Source organism: Copadichromis virginalis, linkage group LG14 (assembly GCF_057382275.1).
Source record: "Copadichromis virginalis isolate Kocher_CV1m ecotype Utaka linkage group LG14, C_Virginalis_male_GT1.1, whole genome shotgun sequence".
Taxonomy (NCBI): Eukaryota; Metazoa; Chordata; class Actinopteri; order Cichliformes; family Cichlidae; genus Copadichromis; species Copadichromis virginalis.
Window position 1 is genome coordinate 41,606,257 of NC_140631.1, and position 23,415 is coordinate 41,629,671.

The following is a 23,415-nucleotide window of genomic DNA, read 5'->3' on the forward strand; positions in this document are numbered from 1 at the left end:
CTCCCAGTTTGATGTGTCTTCATGAAGATTTGCAACTAAATGTCCAACATTGACATATCTCAGGTGAAGAATCCCTTTAATGTTATGGTGAAATGTTTATGCAGATCTATCCGTAACATTTTCAGTAACTCTGGAACGATCAGACAAACTAAAGTTGCCACGTCTCCTTCGTGGCAGAGCTAAAAGTACCCGTGTACGTGTGGATGTAAGCTGAACCTTGAGCTGCAGTCCTTGAGTCTTTTTGTCTGTCCCCTGTCAGACCTATCAGAGGCCATCCTGCAGTCAATGCAGCGGAGCCGCCGCCTCCTCTTGGTTCTCAGCCCAAACTTCCTGGCAGAAAAGAGCTTCAGTCTCCTGGAGTGTCGTCTCGGTCTGTACCTCGAGAATAGTCTCCGAGCCTCTATTATCGCTGTGGTTTACCGCTCAGTCAGCAAACTGGCCTGCGTGGAGGTCCCTCAGCTCCGTCAGGCCACCATCACCACCGTCACATGGCGAGGAACCCGATCTGAACCGCGGCGCTCTCGCTTCTGGCTCAGGCTGAGGCTGGCACTGCCCGTCCGCCCACTCGCTCTGGGCAGGAGGTTGATCGACAGCACATCATCGCACTCAGACCTGGCTGCCATGGCCCTGCAGAGGGCTCAACGGATCCAGAGCCAGAGCGACAGAACCAATCAGGGCCACCGAAACGGGCGTACCAATGTTAGCCGCAGAGACAGGCGGACGCAGCCCAGAGGGTACCTCAAGAGAGGGGTCATAAATATGGAGGAGGGGCCACAGCACAGCAGGAGTTGCTCAGGGTGCGCTGGGTTTATGGGCAATGTAGAGGGGGCAGGGGTGGAGCTTACAGTAGAGACACAAACACAGCAGGAACCATGCGATAGGACAGAAGTTCGTTCAGACCCGGTCCCAGAAACACACCCCAACCCAGTTCCTAACTCCGCCCATGATGCTCACTGCTCTCCTAACCCCACCCTCATACACCACCTAGATTCTGACTCCGCCCTCACTATCAGTCCGGAGAACAAAATGGGGAAACACAACCAGCAGCAGGCGGTGAGCAGTTCAAGGACGTCTGAGGAAGTTCTTCCATCGTAGAGGGAAAAGGGGTGGAGCTTGTGGTGAAAATGGCACCAACTCCACCCTTTGATAAAGACCTTTATTTCTAACTCAAAGGAGATGCTGCATTCAAATGACGTCAGGAAAATACAAGTGTTTGGGAGGTCAGAAGAAACATTAAGATGGGTTTGTCCTGAGGGAGGCGATAGACAGCAAAGTCCAGGGGTAATTCAAATCTTTAGAGTTCATCCTCTGGAGAGCAGGAGATCCGTATATTTCAGGATGATCTAAATCAGCGGTCTCCAACCTTTTTTGTGCCACGGACCGGTTTATGCCCGACAATATTTTCACGGACCGGCCTTTAAGATAAATGCAACAAAATAAAACTAGTACCGGTACCGAAAAAAAGATTTATTCATATCACACGTGAAAAGACCCAGGAAAACCGAGTTAACGATAAAAACAATAACAAAATAATGCTGAAAACCGATAAAAACCCTGAAAACCATACATTTCACACCTGAGCCTCAACTCTCGCGCCCCGGTACCAAACGACTCATGGACCGGTACCGGGCCGAGGCCCGGGGGTTGGGGACCGCTGATCTAAATGGCAGATCTTGAAGGTTTCAGAACTTCTGCAATAGTACAAGAACTACGCTTATGAACAAAAGTACTGGGTCACATCTCCTAATTATTGAATTCAGGGGTTGTCAGTTTGAATTGAAGTAGGTGCTGTAACAGGAAACCATTGTTGCATCAAGTCCGACTTCCCTCCTAAATGTTTCACCACGCTTTCGGGGGTATTATTTCAAAGTGGAAGCTTTTAGGCACTCGGCCATGCAGTGACAGACTGTGTAAAGTAATTGAACGAGGTCTCGAGTGTTCGGGCGCACAGTTTGCAAAAGTCGCCGACGCTCTGTTGAGTCAAAGGCTGCAGCGCTCCAAAGTTCCTCTTGCATGGCCAAGCAGCTCTTACAGCTGTCTTACGTAGGTGGTCCCGTACTTTTGTCCATATTGAGGAAGTTAATACACCTTTTAATAAACCAGAGTATTGTTTCCCTTATTTGGTCTCTAGTAAAACTGCATCGAGGCCACAGAGAAACGCTGCCTTAAGGACAAACTCAGGGACAAAGTTTTCAGTGTCTTTCCTTAATTCACAAGATTTACAGCTCACAGTGAAAATATGAAACCAACACAACAAAACACTTTGAATCTTTAAGGCTTTTATACGAGAATCAACCTCAAAATTGAGCTGATGCTGAAGTGCCAAAATCTGCAGTTCCTCTAATGGCCTCTTGAGGCTCCAGCAGTGAGTCAGTCCCCACAGATGTTGAAATGTCTGATCTTACAGCAGAAATCAACGTGTTTACAAACGGTTTCGTTCTCTTTGGCTAACTCTCCTGTTTAAATGATCTTAAGGCTTAAAATTTGCATTGTTGGGGGTGTGGCCTCTTTGATTGACAGGTGGACAAAGGGGCTGCTGCTGCTACACCCACTGACGATAAATGACAAGAACATGAGAACAATCCAGGTTCATGTATCATGGATGAAAGTAGCTCATCAGCCCGCCACCACACGACAGGTGACGACACTAGCTGCTAACAAAATCACAGTTCACCTATAAAATAACTGGAAATGCCTTATTTTTATATATCTTACTTTAGTCTCTGTGTTTTCTAATAGAAAAGGAGTCCCTCGTTATTTATGTTGATTTCATAATGTTTCCACAGCCCCGTCTGTTTTCACCCGAGACCTTTAATCAGTGTTATCTCCTCTTGTAGCTTTGCTGTTTCTGCATGTCAGCGGCTGTTCTCAGATCAAACCCTGCTTTTCTTTGATGACTAATAAAGAGATGGCACTGCTCATCTTTACGTGGACAGACTGAACGTGCTTGTACGTGATGTGATACCATTTCTATAAAGAGACACTGGTTAATAAAAATCTATGTTGACGATGATAATTGTTTGGCATCTGAAATTTCTTTTAATTATTCATTTTTAGTGGATTGTGGAAAACGTGCTGAAACAGTTGAGGTGATTGTTTTTTCCACCTCTGATGGAGGAATGTGTTTCACTGTCAGATGTCTTGGCTCTTTGGGAGCACATGTTTAATGCTAATGATTATGAGCTTCTTCTGTGCTTTACTGACTGAGGCTCAGAAATAGTCACTGAGCAGCTAAAATGTAGTTGCAGGACTTTTATTTTGACATTCTCATCAAACGTCTTTTCTTAATCACTTTTCCTGACACAGGTTCAAACATGTTATGGCATGAAATGGAAAACACATTATCATTAATGAACATGTTGGTCCACAGCTATGAATTGTGGGATGTCATTAACTGCTTTCCTTTACAAAGGATCCTCCAGCGCATCCTTTGCTGATGTGATTAAGAAAGCACTTCTGGGTCATTTACACAACTTCCTAAACAAATCTGATCCGTTGACGGTAACAAGTGACTTCAGGTGGGAAAATCAGCAGAAACGTAAATGAGAGGCTAAATCAGCACAAACCAGCAGGTGTCGCTGTTCGACCACCAGCCTGAGTGTGGGAGTTCCTGTGTGTCCAGAGTTAGTACGCACAGTCTGCGTATCGCCTCTGTTTTCATGAGGTTTATATATTTATCAGGGCAGCACGCATGGATTAATAAAAAACCTGAATTCTTACTGTCAACTGTCACAACCCCCAGAAAGTCTTTCTACACATCACGTCCCGCCTAACTAAAAAGAGTGAAGTGGTTCCAAGAAATCTGTCAGTTATTAACATCTAAGAAGAAGCAAAAGAAATTAACCATGGCCAACAGAAGGCGCGCCAAAGTTACCAAAGAGAAGGGAAGCCACTCAGCTGGGAGATCTGAGCCTTCCCTCTGACATAAACCAACATCAGAGCCGAACCCAACAGGAACAGAGCCACGAGAAACTAAGGAAGTAACAGGAAAGTGAAGCAAACACAGGAAGGCTTGTTATTAATCTCTGGCTCCACAGAGTGTCTTTGTACTGTCTTCATGCTCTCCCATTCCCTGTTGGTCACTGGGAATGTAGACAGGCCACATGCTTCTGCAGGAGGTTTCTTCCTGTTAAAAGGGAGTTTTTCCTTCCCACTGTTGCCAAAGTGCTTGCTCATAGGGGGTCATATGATTGTTGGGTTTTTCTCTGTATTACTGTAAGTTTGTTACAATGTAAAGTGACTTGAGTTGTTGTGTTTTGATGCTATGTAAATAAAATTGAATCAATTGGGCAAGATTAGGTGGCTGGTTTCAGGGAGTTTCAGTTATTGGTCTGCTGGCCTGCTCTTGTTTTGTCTTTTAATAAACTGCTCCTGAGAATTACTGGTTGTAGTCTGGTTTAACTTTTCATCTTGTGATTCCTTACTCTTAGAAATTATCACCAAAGTACAAATGTAAGCACAAACTTTACTGACACAACCGTCTCATTCACCGGAGAATAGCCCGACGTCCAGGGACCAGGATGTGAGTGTATCCGTCCTGCGGTCCAGCTCCTCTCCTGGTGATTAGGTGAGCTCGACCTTCGTCCAGCAGGTATCTACCAAACTGCACAAACACGCTGTTTCCTCACTGCACAGGGGAGGCTTTGGCAGTTCACACGCCACCTTCAGCTGAGACACAAACCGCTGAACCCCGTCAGAGACGTATGAGCCAGAGACCAGTAACATTAGCTGTTTTTGAACTGCTGCAGTTGTTTTCTAATTAATTCATGTTTAAGTGGCGTCTTTGGCCGAAGCCCTGAAACACAAAAAACCTGAGCGTTAAATTTAAATCATCCATCATCTCCTGCTGTGTGCACGCAGAGATCAATAGCAGCTCATTGATGGTGTTCGACAGCTCGTCTGCAGAGAGCAGCAAACGCACCTCCGTGTATTTTAACAATGATTTGTGGCACAGTCTCACAGAAATGTGTTCCAGGAAACAGCGGCGTGAGAATCTATGCTCCGCCCAAAACAGCCAACAACACAGTCACAAGCAAACAGTTGGACTGGTGCTGCTTCACTGTCTGTCAGAACAATGCAGGTATGCTGCAGGGGGGCGACTGCTCCGCCTCCTCGCTGTGACAGCGACGCTGTGTGGACTATGAAGTATGATCATTTCATGCTACAGTATTTAAGTATTTGCAGTTACTAAACCTTCACATTCATAGACAGCAGCAGAAAGGCCGATGACTATAACAAACAGGCTCTATTCCAGGTCACTTCCACTAACAAACAGGGTGTTTCCACACGAAGAAACTTCCGTATCTCCGTCTCTTTTCTTTGCTTATCTCAGCAGCTGTTAAACCAATCCACTTCAAACTCGCTGGCTGTGTTTGGGGGGCTCTGATGAAGAGTAGTGCTGAGGTACTCTGGATAAGTGGTTGTCATACTTTGGCTGCTTCCCGCTCCGGTCCATGAGTAGGGGAAGGAACAGCCGTGACATTAATGCATTCACAGGCCTCTTAACTCTAATTTTAATCATTTTAACAAAGTGTCAAAGCCTAACTTACCTAAACTTAAATTTTACTCCCAAACCCCTAAAAGAGTCTGATGAGCTAAAAGCCCAGTGCAGTGTTCCTGCTACCGCGGTCTCAGACTAAAGCCTGAAATAATGGCGTGACTGTGACTGGTTGTATTAGCAGAGGGATTAGCTGGAGATATGCTCTATGAGCGCCACTGAGCATCACTGTCACCATGACCTTTACCCGCTCCTCTCATCTGTCTCTACCTGTCGCTCTTTACTCTGCTCGCACTAATAAAGCAGAAATGGCTTTTAAAGAAAAACAGGCTCATCAGCGTTTATTAATGCGAGCCGCTGCTCAGTCAGACCCTCTCGTCCCTGCCAGCAGGACGCCGCCGCAGCAGCAGGACATCGATTAAAAGTTTAGTTAGAGGAGTTTCCTCTGGCAGCGTCACAGATCCTCTGCATGCATGTTGGATTTATAAAAGATGAGCACGACAGCTGAACGCTGCAGTCTTCAAACTTTATTTACAGCTGCGCGTTAGCCTGAATAAACATGCATCAGAGCCCCCGGCAGCCCCGACAGAGGAAAGTTTCACCATCACGTCACTCGCCGCTTTGAACCCTTTTGACTGCTGCCATGTTGGTTTGTGGGAGCCATACATCACCGTATTTACAGTGGAACGCTATCTAGCTTCTATGGCTGCAACAAACTGGAGCTCTGACGTCTTGGACAGTTTATCAGAGGAACTGACCAAACAGCCGTCACATCATTGGTCAGATACAGAAGAAACACAATCAGTTCTTTTATAGCTGACGTGCTAAGGACAGGTGGAGGAAAGTGTAAAGGAAACAGAGCTGCACACACCCCATCAACCCCCCAACCACAGCGTTACCAGCTTAGATATTTATGTGTAATCCAGTCTGATGTTCCCAGTGTGGACTGGTTCAACTGGTTATTAATTACAGTGTGTGTGTGTTGCCTACTGTACCAAAGGTCGTCTCTGCAAATTTACATTCAATGCACGCTTGCAACACGCGACCGCCGTTATTTGATCCACCATTGACTGAAAATTCCTTCGCCCGCCTCCTCGACCTCCTCCGCCGCATTTCTTTTCACTTTGACTTTGATCAGTTTACTCTGATTTTCTCTGGAAACACGGAAACACGAAGACACGAATATACAGTCAGATGATCAAATAAGTACTTCAGGGCCTAACGTGCCAGTTTTGATATATCCGGATGTGGCGTTAGATGCTTGTATTGACTTCTGTCTCCTTACTTTTGCACAGTTGCTTCACTTCCGCAATGTTTTTAGTCCATATCGAATCCTCGTTCATCTTTCCTGAGCTTTGATCAGACCATAACTCTCGGTGTCCACTTTCGTCTTCCAGTCCTCTGTGACAGGAAGCAGAATTCAGAGCTGACTCCTCGAACCACAGCGGTGTGCTTGGATCCTCTGTAACGTCACTCTGTGGTGGTGGAAGAACTCGGACTGTTTGACATCATGAAATGACAAGAATAAAAATTAAGGGTTGTTCGATCGTTAACCTGTTACAGCTGAAGCAGGGGAAGCTGATGGACATTTACAGGTTTTTTCAGCATCTTTATGTATACAGCACACTCACACCAGCTCCATAAAATAAGCTAATGTCCTCTGACATCAATGACTTGTAGGTGACAGGTTTGTCCCCGTCCACCAGACACTTGCCCTCCAGCCCTTCCTCCTGGATCCAGGGCGGGGCCCCAGTCGCCCTGGCCTGGGCAGGGTGAACTGGTCCTTTGATTTTGTAATCATCAGAGAGGTTTTCTGATCTCACTGATTTTCCCTGATCAGTGATAGGGCTCACTGATAGGCACCCAAACCACTCCACTGCTATAAGCTCTCTGCCCTCAGCCTGCAGTCACAAGCTGTGAGCAGTGACTGAAAGAATGAAAGTGGATGAAATCAGTGGAAACGAGCTTCTTCACAAGGGCTCTCAGAGAGGGAGAGGGCCTTGATCATTTAGCAGGGACTCGGGGTTAGCATCTGACCAGGGTGCCTCCTGGACAAGATGTTTTGGGCGTGTACAGCTGGGAGGACAAGCGCCCGGTGGACCAGAGACCAGGGGTAGAGATTATGTTTCTGGGGTTGTTTGGGAGTCCTTGGAAGAGCTGGAGGAAGTGACCAGGAAGGGGACGTCTGGGCATCTCCACTCAGACTGACCCCCGACCTGGATGAGACGGAGAAACCTGTCATTTCCACAGTAAGCCAACATGGAGGCTGTTAGCCAGTTAGCTACAGAGCGTGGATCTGGCAGCTCCATGGATGGTAGCTCACGGGGACCTTTAACCTTTTGTCCAAATACGATTCAGTGATGGTTCCACCTCATTGTGTGTGTGTGTGTGTGTGTGTGTGTGTGTGTGTGTGTGTGTGTGTGTGTGTGTGTGGTGACAGTGAGTTAATTGTTGAGCAGAAGACAGTTGGTGTGTAGTTACTTATCATCACACAGAATGCCATTAGGACTCATCAACCATTAAACTCAGCGCGCATGCACACACACACACACACACACACACACACACACACACACACACACACACACACACACTCATCTATATTTAATATGCTGATTTCTGTTCCTTAACACAAATTTTACCATTTTGCACTTTTTCAGATTGTCTCATATCGATTTTCCTCTTACTTTGGTTTTTATTTATTAATTATTATTAATACAAATAAGAGTGAGAGAGTCACAGTGTCTCTGCTCAGGTGTTACAATAAAGTTAGGCATCCATGCAAAACAGGATTATCTCTTATTAAATCCATCAGCTACAGATTATAAACCCATGATAAACCAATGAAAACGCTCGCTGTGCACCAACAGAGGCGACTGTGAAGTCTTAATTTTCATTTCTATTTTTTCATCTATTTTCTCCTGGCTGGCTGTTTGATCCTCGGCGTGTCCACTCGCCCTTCACTTCCTCATTGTTCTCTAAACGCACATTAACCCGACGCAGCGGCAGGACTCTCATCACATCTCATCAGGTTTTCTCTCTCACTGATCACTCCATCCAGAGGTCAGAGGTCAGCATCATCCATACACTTATACATGACGCATTACCTAAAAGCAATTAGCGCGACAACACGGCGGGTGCTCGGTCAGTCTGTCACCGTGTGTGTGTGTGTGTGTGTGTGTGTGTGTGTGTGTGTGCAGTCCTGACTGTGAAGCTCCCTCATCAATCAGCTAATTACTGTTAGAGAAGAATCGATATCGTTTAAACACACACACACAGTCCAGAGCAGTGTGTGCAGGCGTTCTTTATCTCGCCACTCTTCCTTCATTAATTGTTGTGTTTAAACAGGAGGTTAACGTCGCCTGCAGATTCATATTCCAAATGAATTTCTAATTAAAAGTCTCTCTGTTATTCTTATGGCACTCATACACTGAATCGTGTTGTTCTTGTGTGCATGCAGCGCTGTGCATCAGCAGGAAACTGGGACTGTCCTTCACTTTTAGCCTGGATGTACAGCTCTGGCTCTGCTCTGGTTTTATGTATCTGAACATAACTGTAGTTAGCAGGTCTTTAAATCAGGTGAATAAAAATGCACTAAAACACATGAGATACTACACTGTGTCATTATCTGTTTAACATAAACTGAGGCAAAATGCTGAAACACTGTGAAACACTGGCTGCAGCTCCGGAGGTCGTCTGCTAATCAGGAGGTTCGATCCCTGGCTGCTCCTCAGGCCAGATACTGAACACAGAGTTCCTCTCCGTGTGTGCACAAAGCTGCAGTCTTCCCAGGAGTGGACGTCCAACCCTGAGTTCAGACCGTGCAGGCCTCAGTTCGCATGTTAAAGGTTAAAGTTCATTACAGTAATATTAGACAAAGACTGAACACGTAAGGCTGTGTGACCTGACTGATGCTTCAGAGACTTTGAAAAGGTTCTTCGTGCCTTTATTTCATCGCAGCTTAACTGATGTAAAGCACTTGTTCAGGTGTCAGTGTGTAGTTGTAGCTGCTGCAGCTCAGTGGCTCAGTGACGCTGAGTGTTGCTGCGGAGGGCAGGTGGAGGTTTAGTGGGTGTAGAAGATGAAAAACCCCAGAAACCTGAGCTCAGGTCCTCCGTCCAGAAACTGAAACAAGTGGCGAGCTGAGAAAGCTTACCTGTGTGAAATGTGTCGACTCATTAGCTGCAGCAATCTGAGGCGAGCCAAGCTGTCGGGTTGTTTCCCGGGTAAGCCGGCGTGGATCGAGTTTCAGCCGGCCGCCCTCTTTAATGACCCCTCTCCCTGGCCGACACTCAGAGTCTGTGATCCAGAGCGACCCTCCTTTCACATTCCTGCCAGATTCCGGGTCCCTCCAGCCCTAAAAGAGCCTCCAATCTGTCGGACATCTGCAGCCGGTCTTAACCTTCTCATTAGAGATACCCTCCTCGGTCGGCCCGCCACGGACACTGCTCGCTCCCATCTTTCCCTCGGTCCTGCTTCGCTCTCAGGGGACCCGTGGCAGGGCCAGGACCCCATGTTGAGAACCCCCAGGGAGAAAGTAAAACCCATCATCTTTACCTGCGTGGGCGGATCGGGGTGGAGGAGGATGTGAGGGGGGCGTCTCTGGGGAGTCGCAGGCCTCCTTTTGTTCCTGAGAAGAGAGGGAGGTGAGGGCGAGGAGGAGGACGGTCAGACTGGTTTAACTGGTAACAGACGAAGAGCAAACTCACAAAACTTTAATTCTTAGCGTGCCTCGAATCAGAAAGCTTCCTGAAAACTCATCACACCTGCTACATCTGAATACAGCATCACTCCAATGTTTTTAGTGTTTCCAGGAGTGCAGGAGACGCCCGCGTGACCAAAAGTATGTGGACACCCTCTGCTGTCCTTTCAGGTCTGCATGTGATGAGGCTCTGCTGTCCTCAACACAGGACAGGGAAGTTTGGATTCAGGAGACAGACACTATCTCTACTTTCAAGATTAGGCCTCAAACTTTCCTTTTGGTAAAGCATATCCAGTTGTTCAGTCTGACGTCACTAGCCGTGTCTGGACCTAAACTCCGCTGCAGGTCCATATATCAAACGATCACTATGGCATTACTGAGAGTTGAAAAACTGTCTAAAGTCTTTCATCTTTAATAAAATGATCAGCGTTCTGCTCTACCAGGTGTAACAATTGAGTTTAACATCCAGGCATCCATGAAAACGGAATTTATGACATTTAACGCAGTTAGAAGTTAGCAGGGAGTTAGCTCGCTAGCTTCTATCTAAATACAATATAGCATGTCCTGACTGCGGGGTTTTGGAAACAAATTCAAACGTACAGCTCTGTTATCACTTCCAGCATAAATGAAGACAGAAAACTAAACAGCAGTGACGTTTGTAGGGTTACTGAAGTTGAGCTAGCTGGTATATAATGATGTGCTACGTGACCGCTAGCGACACAGCTATGTTAGCATAATATAAACAAGCTAACTTTTTTTCCACTCGATAAAAGTTAACGTGAGTGTTCTCGGTGGTCAGGAACAAATGTAATCGCATGGCAGGATGCTGTAAAAGGACCAAACTTCAGCCAGGAGAACAACTGAGATAATCCATCCACAATACGAGGTTAGTCATTCATATACTGCTGCATGGGCTGGGCTGTAGTTACATCCTAAGGTTTTAAAAACTGAGCTTAAATAAATGATTAGTGGTAATAAAAGCCGAGGGAGGTCAACAGTGATCACTGACTGTTTTAGGAGCTTTTTGAGATCAAATAGAAGAAAATACAAAACATTAAACATGTTAACAACACAAAAGCCATATTAAACGCAGAGTACTTTAGACCCGGAAGTAGGATTCGTCACGTCATCACTTAACAACCGGATAGTTAGAGCTGGAGCAGGTGACCCTGAATCCTCCCTTAGTTATGCTGCAATAGACTTAGGCTGCTTATTCCCATGATGCACTGGGTGTTTCTTCTTCACTCACTATGTGTTAGTAGACTTCTCTTGTTATTAATCTCTGGCTGTATCCCAATTCAGGGTCTGCAGCCTCAACGATCCTCAAGGGCCGCGTACTTAAAGACCGCTAAGGCCGGAAGTGCGAGGCTTGTGAAATGGGACGGTCTAGCCTCCGTTGCGCTGCCCAGGTTGCCTAGCAACCATGATACTAACAGCTGGAAACGTGTCATACAGCTTTGTTTGACAGAAATGAAGGAGAAAATCGTTTGTTCATTTGTTTGTTTGTTTCTACATGAGCTTTGATCATTCTCTGTAAGATTAAGCTCAGCTATTGAACGGCGTATATTTTAAAGTAAAGGCTTTAAAACCAAGTTAGTACAAACGTCACTGATGTCACATGACTTTGCCAACATGTGGCCAACAGTAATGTTTTAATGTTCTTAGTTATTAAACATTTGCACATAAATAAGTGACATAATATTCAGCACTTAGTTTACTAAGTTACTCTTTGGGCGCCCCTCATCCGCCGTTTTTTTTCGGCAAAATTATCCACACCCACCGCCGCGCTATGCATTCTAGGATATGTTGGGCCACGAAGTCTGCACCGCCACAGCCTTAAAGTTCAGGGAAATGAAGGACGCATTTGAGGGCTGCATTTCGAGCAGCCTTCGAATTGGGACAGCCTTCGTCGCGTCGCTGTGACGTAATCGGCCTTAAAATGCGGCCTTTAAGGCTGCAGACCCTGAATTGGGATACAGCCCCTGTCTCTCTTCCACAGCATGTCTTTATCCTGTCTTCCTTCTCTCACCCCAACCAATCACAGCAGATGGCCCCGCCCCTCCCTGAGCCTGGTTCTGCTGGAGGTTTCTTCCTGTTAAAAGGGAGTTTTTCCTTCCCACTGTCGCCAAAGTGTTTGCTCATAGGGGGTCATATGATTGTTGGTTTTTTCTCTGTTTGTATTATTGTAGGGTTATAGTATAAAACGCCTTGAGGTGACTGTTGTTGTGAGTTGGTGTATAAATAAAACTGAATTGAATTGAAAGGCAGGCGTCTCTCGGTGGTTGTCTGGGTGAAAACAGCTTGTGGAGTGTCTCAGTGAACAAACTCTTGGACAGATAATCTCTGAGATTTGAACCTCTAAAGTGTCCACGTCTTTGGTTCGGAACCAAACACCTCCAAGGAAATGAGCTTTTGTGGCGACTGAGCTAATGTCAGCTGATGTTGGGGTCAGACTACGCTATGGGCCAAATCTGTGCCCTGACATCCTAAATGGAAAAATAAAGCTCATAAAAAGCTTTAGTTTGGCCCACACACCTTCTAATAAATAACTGTGTTTGCTGTTTGACATGTTTGACATTTAGAGTCCAACACTTAGAAATGAAGCACATTTTATTTTTACGTTGGATAATGCTTTCACATGTAAACATATCTGATAGTTTAAACCATGGGTTAAGAAAATATTTTTCCAAATAATATGAAAACAATTTCATGTTAATTGGACTCACATGTAGGCAGACGGTGTTATCAGACACATTTTTATAGATATGGTAGAAAAATGAGATTTTAAAGTAAAACTTTGCATTTGAAAACAAAACAGCTACATGATAACATAAACAACAACAGCTTTGGGCACATTTGAATCAATTGTAATTTCAGCAATCATTGAAAAACTTTTGCTGAATTTATTGGTAGAATGTTCCTAAAAACACACCAGTATGGAAAACATGTGAAATATGGTTAACACCATCCACTGTGAACCATAAAAACGAACTTTTTCTGTTGTTTTTTTAAACCCCAAGTTTAAAACAGCAGTGATTTGTTTTAGTGATCATTTAAAGCTGACTCAGAAAGTGAATCAGACCCCAATGACTCTTATGTTAAACACTGCGAGAAGGTTGGAGGGATGATGGCAATCGTCATAATTAGTGTTTGAACTTGGTTTTGTTTTTTGATTCAGAGTAGTTTTACTTTTACTTGCTTTTACTTTTATTTCCACCCGCTGGTTCTTTTAAGGCACCAAAGTCTAGTGGGGTAGAGTTTGAAAAGGATGGTGGTTTGGGGTGAAATACACTCCTTTACAACAGTAACCTTTACCAGTTGTGAAATATGACCAGGTGACAAGTTTGTGCACAACTGTGAACATGTTTGTAACTGTTGGCATGATGACATTGTATATAATTTGGATTATTTTTTTTATCTTGTCAAGATCCATGTCATGATTGTAAATTGTTTAAGCTGTACATTACTTTGTTTGTTTTTTGTAGTCAACGTTTTGGTGCTTTTATTTTGAAAGTCAAGTTCGCTTACAAGTTGCGCTAGTTTCCTCTTTGGGTAGAACGAAGAAAAACACCTGTAAGCGCGCAGAAAGGATGGTTTTTATTGAAAGACATGTTAAGTGGACTTTAACTACACACGGTTAAACCGTTAAAGGAAACCTCAGAAGAACGGCGGCTAATTCCCTTTTTGCAGCATGCAGCCAACAAGGTATTTATTTATAGTGTTTGTTGTGCAGTGTTTTTACTGCTGTGTCTTACGCTGAGTTTTATTTTGTTAATGCTGTATAGTTTTCACGGTGGCTTTGGAGAGAAGTCTTCAAATAAACCAGTGACAGAAAACCACTTGCGTCTGCCTGTGCTTCGAGGGAATTATAATGTTTATTTCTGCTGTAATGTTGGACATTTTAACATGACAGTCTTTAAGTGATGACGTATGAATACTGCTCTGTGTTTATTAACGTTGTTGTGTTTATAACATGTTTTAATGCTTTGTATGTTGTTCTATTGAATCTGAACAAGCCCCTAAAAACAGTCAGTGATCACTGTCGGCCTCTCTCAGTTTTTATTACCACTGCCTCAGTTTTGGAGCCTCTGGTGGACATTAGAGGAACTGCAGTTTTGGGCACTTTGGATTTGGCTTAATTTCCAGCCCCAGGGCTTAATGTTGGCTTCAGCACATTTCCAATGCCGTGGTCCATTTAAAAGTCCCTCTTGAACCATAGTCAGTAGGTCCTCAGCTAACTCGCAGGAGCCAACAAGATTTCAGAAATGAACTTGTCATCTGGTCATAATGGCTCTGGTCCCTCACTGACGTTCATGTGATACACATATATGTATGTAGAAAATACAGACTCAAAGCAGCAAAAGTTTCAGTACTATTATTTTTATGTGGCAGTTTCAAATACAGACTAAACGCATACAGGTGTTATTTTAGGCAGTTTTGTTAATTTGAATGTTTCATTAAGTTAAGATTATGTTTTTTTATTAGATCTATACTTAATAAAATGGTTTGGTTGCTCAGGCTCGTGTTTTTCTTTTCCAGTTGCTACTGTACTCTTAGCTTTTGGATTATTGAGTAAACAGAATGCAATCAAGTAACCGTCATTAATATAGGCATCATAAAGGCGACTTAAAGAGGTTTTCCTTCAAGCTGTCATAGGACAAAGGTCTCTGAGCTGTTTAAACATCTGTCCGTGTGGTCTTCAAGATTAATCTTAGGGTCCTTCAAGGCATTTTTTGATACTCAGTCCAGAACATTGTCTAAAAGCCATAGTGAGTCCACTTGAACTTGCTGTTCTAAAGGATCAGCCTGAGATGTTTATGCAGTAAGACAACGTGAGGCTTTTGATTGTCTTTCAGAGTAAGGACCATCTGGTTTCCTACGGTTCTTGTCTGGGAACCCAGGTAAAGTTCCACCGGCCCTCCACGTCCTTTCTGACAAAGGCCTGTCCCTGGGGGAAGCTGTGGGTCTTGACGCTGCTGGACGGACTGAGGGACATGCTGAATGCCAAATCTGTCCGGTTGCGAGGCGTATGTGGTGCTGCCGGAGGATGACATGGGCTCGTTGGAATGAAGCCACTAGCAGAACTCCTGGGTTGGTCTGCACCTGAAGGCAACACGGGGGTGGGGAAGCCTCTTTCCGCTGGTGGGTTGAACTGGATCGTGTCTTGTGATGGTGTCTGGGTTTCTTGTAGTGAAGACCAGTAAGAGTGATGGTCAGCAGGATTTCCCTCCAAAGTCTGGACTTGACTGAAGGCAGTGAGAGAACAGGTCTCAGCAGACGGGGCGCTGTAGGTCCTGGTCGTGGCTTCAGGAAACTCGTAATGTGTGCTCACTCGAGTGGCAGTGAAGTCGTCTGGGCAGTTTGAAGCTGACTCAGGAGGATTTTCACAGTTTGCTTCTTGGCATTCAGCAGCACTGTACCTACAGCTGGTTCCATGTGTTGCTCTTTGACAGTAACTGTGGACTGAAGTATCTGTGGATATGATGACAGGAGGGCCGAAAGAAGAGTTGGGATTGCATTCTGGGAATGAGGATGGATTGACGGCAGTATCGTAAACCAAACTCCTGAGGCTCCACTCAGAGGAGGACTCCTCGGATGTATCGATGGTGTCCCGATCCTTCAGTCCCAGAGTTCGAAGGACCCAGAGGTCCAGGTTTGGTTCTGAGCAAGCAGATGTCTCTAAAGACTCCGAGCAGAACTGGGCAGTGAGGTTCCTGCAGACTCTTTTGCTGATTTGTTGGGGGGGCGCTCGCTGATCCCCACAGAAACTGTCAAAGCAAGCCAGGCTTCTCTTCAGCTTCCTCCTCCCATCAGCAGTTAGTTTCTATAAGAAACAAGGACAGAATAACAGCAGTGTGTTATTATCTTCTTTATCGGTGGAAAACATTTAATGCTTTGATAGAGCAAAAGACATTTTGGACTGATATAAAAGTGAACTTTGAAAGACTTGAGATGTCTCCAGGATTAGTGATCAATGGTTTCATTAACAGTGTCTGAATGTTTCAGTTGGCATAATTTGTTTTACATAATTTTTCTACTTCTGTACAAAACATATTCATGTTAGAGCTACAAGGTGACGATGGATCTGAAGGCTGATAGGGTTGGTATGAAGTCAGCAGTGATGTGGACCCATACCAGTTTTTGTGTTAACGTGAGAGCTGAGGCTGAGGGCATACCTGGTAGTTTACTGAATAGTTCCTACCTTCAACTACGACCACAAGATAGGCGTTACAAGCAGTTCAGCCTTAGATATAAGGTGAGGAGGTCGGCCATTTGGAAGACTAGAGCGTCCACATCGAAAGGAGGCAGCTAAAGTGGTTTGGGCGTCTAACTAGTTTCTCCTAGGCAAGTTATTTTTTCTCTTTTTGGGGGGCTATGACTAACAAGGAGAATCCCCCGGGCACACCCAGGACACGTGAAATATGTCTTTATGACTCTCAGCTCAGTAGATGAAGATCTGAGTGTCTTTGTTTAGACTGCTGGTTTATTTCTGTCTTATTGCTGTCAGTGCGTCTGATGCTGCACGGACCTTTGCCTTTTGTTCCAGGTTTCTCACAAAGGAGGAATTGAGGAATGCTCTGAGCTTGTTGTTCTCCTCCTGCAGCCTGGCCAGCTCCTCCTCCCTCTGCAGCAGAGTGTCCTGGAGCTGGAAGGATACAATCACATCACAGCAATGCAGATTATAAGGACGCGGGTATATGAACTGCAGAGGTTCAGTGGCACACATCGACCGGTTCTTTTGAAATGTGTTACGGTTTACTGAATACACAGCGGATCATCTGCCTCCGTCACACCAACCCTCTGCATTGTCCTTGTTCACTACATCCATGAACCTCCTCTGAGGTCTTCCTCTTCTCCTCCTGCCTGGCAGCTCCATCTTCATCATCCTCTGTCCCTCCTCTGCACATGTCCAAACCATCTCAGCCTCTCTGACTCTGAGCTGTCCCTCTGATGGACTCATTTCTGACCCTGTGCATGCTCTCTAACAAATATTGCTGTCAGTTAGACGTGCTAGATGTTTACGTTCACAGTGTACCAGCTGAAATAAGAAGTGTTACAGTAGCTTACTCAAAAAGGACAAAAAGGAACTGCTATACGTTGAGGGTCAGGTTGTGTCTTTTGCACTCCATGTTTAACCTCAGCTGCTGAGCTAACTGTAGTTCGTGTGCACTAAAACAATAATAAATTAAATGTGAGAACCTGTTGGTACCTGTTTGTTTCTCTGGAGGTGAGGAGAGAGATCTTCCGTCCACATCAGAGCAGCCGGAGGCGTGGAGTCAAAGACACAATGAGACTCTGAGAGGAAGACACACAGCAGACTTTAAACTGGTGGCAGTGGAGGATTTAGTCAGACTATTTGCCCGGCTGAAGTTCTGGATTCAAAACCATGCTCTCAAAGTCAGAGTAGGCTTTTTATTACATTTTAACACAGGAGTGTATGCTCAAGATTGGAGCAACCTCCAGCTGAGCATTAGAGATTTGGTTCTTTTGAAACTTGTGTCCACATAACCAAATAAATAGATTTGTCTTAATGTTTCAGGCCCAGAGGCTTCCACCTGTGAGACCACCCATTAGTTGCTGAGGTCCAATTTTAAATCCTCAAACTGAGGACTGATAGCTTGATTTAGACTTCTGCAGGAAATCTGGGTCCTAACTGACGTAACCAGAAACTCATTTTTCTCCTACACCACAACCTTGCACGACATTCAAGTCTTTGTGGTATGCACCGACCCGACGTCTAGTTACATTTCTCTGGAGGTGCACATCAGGTTACATAGAAGGTTCCGGTTAATTACGGCGTAATTCTGACACAGAAGTATAATTCATGTGTTAGCTGCCGCTATCTTAGCTTTTTGAAACCAGATGTGACAGGTGAGGGGCGGGGCTGACCTTTCATTCGCATGGTAAACCATGGCTCACTTTGAGCTGACTCTAATGTGACCCTAATTTAAAACACGTTGGATTTAAAAGGACTTGAAACCAACTGCCGCGACCATAAATGAGCAGAAGGCTTTTATCCTCATAGACTTCTAGAGGGAGGTCTGGGCCTCTTTGCTTAGGCTGCTGCCCCCGCGACCCGACCTCGGATAAAGCGGATGAAGATGGATGGATGGATGGATGGATGGAGACTTCTATATAATGACACTTCTATTTAAACCAGAGGAGCTGCCCCTGCTGGCCATTAGTAAGAATGCAGGTTTCTTCCATTTCATCAGTACTGGTTTCACTTCTACCACATCGAAACTTCCTTTAATTGTTATTAAAAGTCTTCACAACAATGCGTGGATGGTTATAAAGCCCTTGGTTTTTGGTCTTGAGGCTCTGATTTCACATCAGCAGCATCTAGTGGTCGTTAGAGGAGCTGCAGTGTGGAGAAACCAGGGCAGGGCATTCTTGACAAATTGGACTCTTGGAGAAAGAAGAGCCTGAGAAAATTAAAAGATGAATCTTAATATAAACTGTTCTGGATGTTTCCATCTGCAGCAAAGAGAGCTGAGACAGATCGCTCATGTTGAACATGCCGGGAGCTTCTTGTGTTTGATGAATGATCCTCCAGCTCGCTGATTCTCACTCTGCTGAATGTGGCATTTATAGAAATGTAGAATAATTCCTTCCATGAAGAATACATCGCAGTCAGCAGAGTACAGCTGCCTTCTGCATCCTCGGCCTCTCACTAACTGTTACTATCTGATGCTGTTAGTTGGACTCACCCCATTCGGGCGATGACTCGTCACGCTGCTCTCCGAGGTCGCTGAGGTCAACGGGGTCATGGACCCAAACAGAGGCCAGGGTTTCCATGGAACAGTCAACAGTGTCTGGGCCGAGAGCCAGGGCCTGGAGCATGAGATGGTGATGGTGAAGAAATGGAGAAGGACGGGGAATCCCTACAGAGAAACAAATGAAGGGAGGGAGGGAGTGTGTTTTTATACTTGTGTATCTATCTTTGTGGGGGCTGTTTAATCCTTGTGGGGACACGTTAGCTGCTCCACACTTTGGCTCACGGTTTCAAAGAGTTGTTTGAGGTTCAGACTAGTGTTGATATGGTGATGATCAACACTTCAGAACGCAAAAGTATATGGACACCTGAACACTGAGATATCTGTACAACATTTATTCAGTGATGCTGTCTGCCCCCTACAGGCAACAAGAGGGACTGCAGAAACTGCAAGGCTGTTTTTGAGAATAAAAAATGTACCTAAAGTAGTGTGGCTACTCTTACAGAAAAGAAGACATCTTTTCTCCTCACCATGAAAAATAGAGCCAACAAATGCCCCTACAGGTCACAGATCACAAAACAGGAGCAGTAAAACTACTGCCTGCAGCAATGCACAATGGGAAAAGTGCACACACTCCAATTAGTTGTTCTTTTTTTGTTTTGTTTTTTAGCTCATTCTGCACTTAAAATGAATTTAATACAACATTTTAAAATAAAATCCAAGTATTGGAGCTTTATAAATTGGATTTAGTTAACCTGGAACTAAATCATCTGATATTTAGCGTTAAATTTTGGGGGCAGTTCAGCAGGGACTAGAAGATATTTCACCCAATGCTGTGCATGTTTTTAATATTCTTGCAGCCATCACAACCTTCTTCATGGTTTATTTCCTTTGAAAGCGCTTCTGCAAACCAGAGTGTCCACTTTAATTATTACCCCATCACCCATAATCCCCCCCCAAAATGTAAATATGTAAATCCTGTCATCCTGTCAAGCATGTGTGCTACTTGTGGATAGAAAGCAATTAAAAAAGTTAAGTTCTGAAATATCACAGTAATGTTTTACTAAAATTTACGGAGCCCCGCAAGGGACATGGGAGAAAAAAAATTAAGACGGACTTTTGCGAGATCTCGCAAAACAAACTCGGGATCTCGCAAAAGTTTTGTGAGATCTCACAAAAGTTTTAGCCGCATTCTTCGGAGGCCGCCAGCTCGAAGCCGACCAGGAGGTCGAGGCACGATGTGCCGGGAGAGCGGTGTTCCTCCCGGCTGTAGTAGGTCTCGACCTCCCGTTAGCTTCGAGCTAGTGGGTGTCAGATCTCCGAAAACATCGGAGCACTTTTGCAAATATGTGATGTCTTGTAAACCGAGCAGATATCTGACGTTTACACAGCTACATTCATGCCTCAAAATATCTTAAAAGTGTATTTTGTGACCCAGAAAGAGTAAAATTACAACTAAGTAGCTGCCGCCATTGTTGGAATTCAACTTTTGCGAGATCTCGCAAAGTCCGTCTTAATTTTTTTTTCTCCCATGTCCCCTGCGGGGCTCTGTAAAAATTAATGTATATAAGGTTAACTTCATTTATACATTAATGTTCTGTTACTTTTTTAACTGCATGTACACTGACTGCCATGATGTTCAATCTGAACATATTCAGTAAAAGGACGAGATGTTACAATCCCTGATAATGCATCTAGTCCTTTTACTGAATATGTTCAGAATGACAGTCATTCTGAACATATTCAGTAAAAGGACGAGATGTTACAATCCCTGATAATGCATCTAGTCCTTTTACTGAATATGTTCAGAATGACTGTCATTCTGAACATATTCAGATCTGATTCATAATAATAATTTAAAAAAACATAGATATAACAAAAACCTTGTAAAATATTAACCGAGTGTGTGCCATGCATCATAGAGCTCAGATATTTTACACAGAAACTCTTCAAAAAACATCAGAGATCTGCTTCTTATAGATTTGATTAGATTTAATGTTCTACATGCAGAACCGTTGCTTAACAGAAATCCCACCACTGTGTTGTTTTGGTTTTTGTGCCACCCCATTTAAAAACGCCCGGAGACTCCCCCGTGTCCCTTTGAATCTCTTAATTCAGACAATTCAGGGGAAAATGGACTCTAACCATGGGGGGTGGGGGGGGGGGGGGTTACTTTAGTCAAAATACTCTCACTACTTTGTAAAACTCTTATTTAACACAACACTGTATTTAAAGTCTTTGTAATCCATCTGAATGAGTGCATGAAAATCAACTCATAAGTCTTTTTTTACATTTCTGATTAAAGATTCCCACTTCCTGTGGGCTCCCTCATTTTTAAAAGCCCTGGAAACGCCCCTGACTGTAACTCTTATAATCATTAAATGTGTAAAGTACCGGCATAAGAATGGATAGTTACAAAACTGAACACTGGATTAAAATAACTGCACCTTTCTCAGTAAGCACAATCATTTTAACCGCACAGATATGAAGCTGTGTCCAAAGCTCCCCCCAAACCTTTTAAATAAACCTGTTTAATAAAACTCCGCTGCGGTCTGCGCCTCTCACTGCACCTGCCTGCGTTAAAAAAGTCCACACTTTAAAGCAGCTGCGTGTTCATCGTGTTTTCTACCTGCAGAGACTCAGAGCGCAGGAGAGCCGCGGGGCGCAGAAGTCTTCCCGGGTTTTCGGAGTGCGTGTTGCGCGTGAAGCTCAGCGGACTCTCGCTCGGGTCCCGAAAGAAGCGGTGACGGGCTGAAATGTCGCGATGCCCGGTTGAGGGTCCGGCCAGACTGCAGCCGACTGCAGCTCTCACACAGACAGGTGTGCGTGTGCAGATCCGTCTGTGCAGTCAGCTGTCGGGACGGAGCTGAGGGTCCCCCCTGCAGGCACGGCGCGGAAAAACTCCAGTTCTGAGTTCATTCATTCAGGCGAAAGCGGGCTCAGTGCACTTTGTGGAATATTCAGAAAAGAGCCACACGTGACAGGATCAGTGGGCAGACTGCAAACACCATTATGTGATACTGTAGGGGTGTCAAACACAAGGCTCTGGGTCAGATTTTCTACATGTTAAAGAAACACAGCTGTAGTAAAGGAAAACAATCTCAGCCAGATTTGCGCTATAAATGTGTAAAATTACAGAAAATGTGTTTTTCTGTAGTAAAAGTGTCGCAGTGGGACCAGAGAGAAAAGGTGAGAAGCTTTCAGTCCGTTAATTGTTTATTACTCATTACTTTGGTGGGGTGTGAATGGGAGTACGGGGGTTGTTCTCAGCAGGACAAAAATCATGAAAATTAAAAGTTGGAAGTCCAAACTGTTTGCGCTCTTTCATATTTTAAAAATGTCGTCCAGATGGTCGCATTGGAGTCTCTGCTGGGCCGGTTCTGGCCCTGGGCCTGATGCTTGACACTCATAAGGCCCAGTCTTTAAGCAGTCCTGGATAACTAAGACTTCTGCTCCTGCCGTGGAGGCGAGCGATGGGAGGGAAGAGATGTTTTCAGATGTGGTTGATGGAGTTGGAATGAAAATGGATGAATGGATCAGGTTTTAGGTATTAGGTACACCTGTTCACCTGGTCTCCTCAGGACAAACCTTTCATTAGCCAATCACACGGCAGCAGCTCAGTGCATTTAGGCATGACCAGGATGCATGTTCACAGGTTTGACTGCAGAGACGGAGCAAGTGTAACCTGTCTGCAGCTGCTAGTGCTGAGATTCATCACTGACACACACACACACACACACACACACACACACACACACACACGAGTTAATCTGCAGTCTGACAGCAGGTCTGTTAAACTGCAGCAACAATTAGGAGTCTAATTCACAGACCGGCATTCCAGCGAGGTGACACATTAACGGAGGAAGAGGGACGAAGAAGAAAGGGAGGAGGAAAAAAAGAGGAGGTGCGGGGAGATACATGATTTATTTTTATTTGAGTACAATACAGCAGATTATGCAGCGACCTTTGAGCTCTCTGCTGGGTCAGAGGTCGGCTGCAGCAATGGCTCTCAGGCTCAGATCGTTTACTCTGGTCTTGAAAGTCAAGATCAGGCTTCCGATGAGCGTCAGGCAGCTCTTCACCACCAGCTGAGGGACAAATCTGTTCCCCCACCCCTGCTGTGAGACCGCTAAACCATTAAAAATGACTTTCCCCATCAGCTTTTGTGGCTGGTTAAGCACTTGTAGATGGGGTGGAGGCTGGGGGGTTAATGAGCTCCACCAGCAGACCTGCTGCTCATCAAATAGCAGTAGTGTGAACACAGTGGCCATATGCCGAGCCTGCAGGAGAGGGCAGGTTCAGCACACTCATGGAGGAGGCAGTTAAAGGAGCTTAAGAGTTAAGATTTCAAAGTTTCCCAGAATGAATGAAAAACCTAAAACTAAAACTAGGCGTGACAAACATTTTATTCACTGAATTAAGAATAAAAAGTAGAAGCAGAACTAAAACTGTTGTGTTATATAATTGTTGCTTACCTGCTGAGGCTCTGGTCATTTTAT

The 23,415-nt window shown here is 44.8% G+C and overlaps 2 protein-coding genes and 1 long non-coding RNA gene across 4 annotated transcripts; 1 reads left to right on the forward strand and 2 right to left on the reverse strand.

The window, feature by feature from the left end:
• The first annotated feature begins 261 nt into the window (after positions 1-261).
• On the forward strand, positions 262-4,381 carry LOC146694697 (uncharacterized). The gene has a single exon (XM_085430970.1). The coding sequence runs from the start codon at positions 286-288 to the stop codon at positions 1,093-1,095; it is 810 nt and encodes a 269-aa protein (XP_085287096.1). The 5' UTR covers positions 262-285; the 3' UTR covers positions 1,096-4,381.
• Positions 4,382-5,892: 1,511 nt separating this feature from the next.
• Positions 5,893-11,811, reverse strand: LOC146694698 (uncharacterized). Of its 2 annotated transcripts, none has more exons than XR_014914931.1 (4): positions 11,449-11,811; positions 9,654-10,127; positions 6,783-6,995; positions 5,893-6,651 (listed from the first exon to the last, which is right to left on the reverse strand). It is a non-coding gene; the product is annotated as an uncharacterized LOC146694698 (long non-coding RNA). The 2 variants fall into 2 exon arrangements; XR_014914932.1 differs by lacking the exon at positions 11,449-11,811 and adding an exon at positions 10,264-10,823.
• A 2,713-nt stretch (positions 11,812-14,524) lies between these two features.
• On the reverse strand, positions 14,525-21,735 carry gmnc (geminin coiled-coil domain containing). Its single transcript, XM_085478889.1, has 5 exons — positions 21,546-21,735; positions 18,911-19,084; positions 17,410-17,495; positions 16,729-16,845; positions 14,525-16,023 (listed from the first exon to the last, which is right to left on the reverse strand). Exons 2-5 carry the CDS (start codon positions 19,041-19,043, stop codon positions 15,076-15,078), a joined length of 1,284 nt encoding a protein of 427 aa, XP_085335015.1. The 5' UTR covers positions 19,044-19,084; positions 21,546-21,735; the 3' UTR covers positions 14,525-15,075.
• Between the last annotated feature and the right edge of the window lie 1,680 nt (positions 21,736-23,415).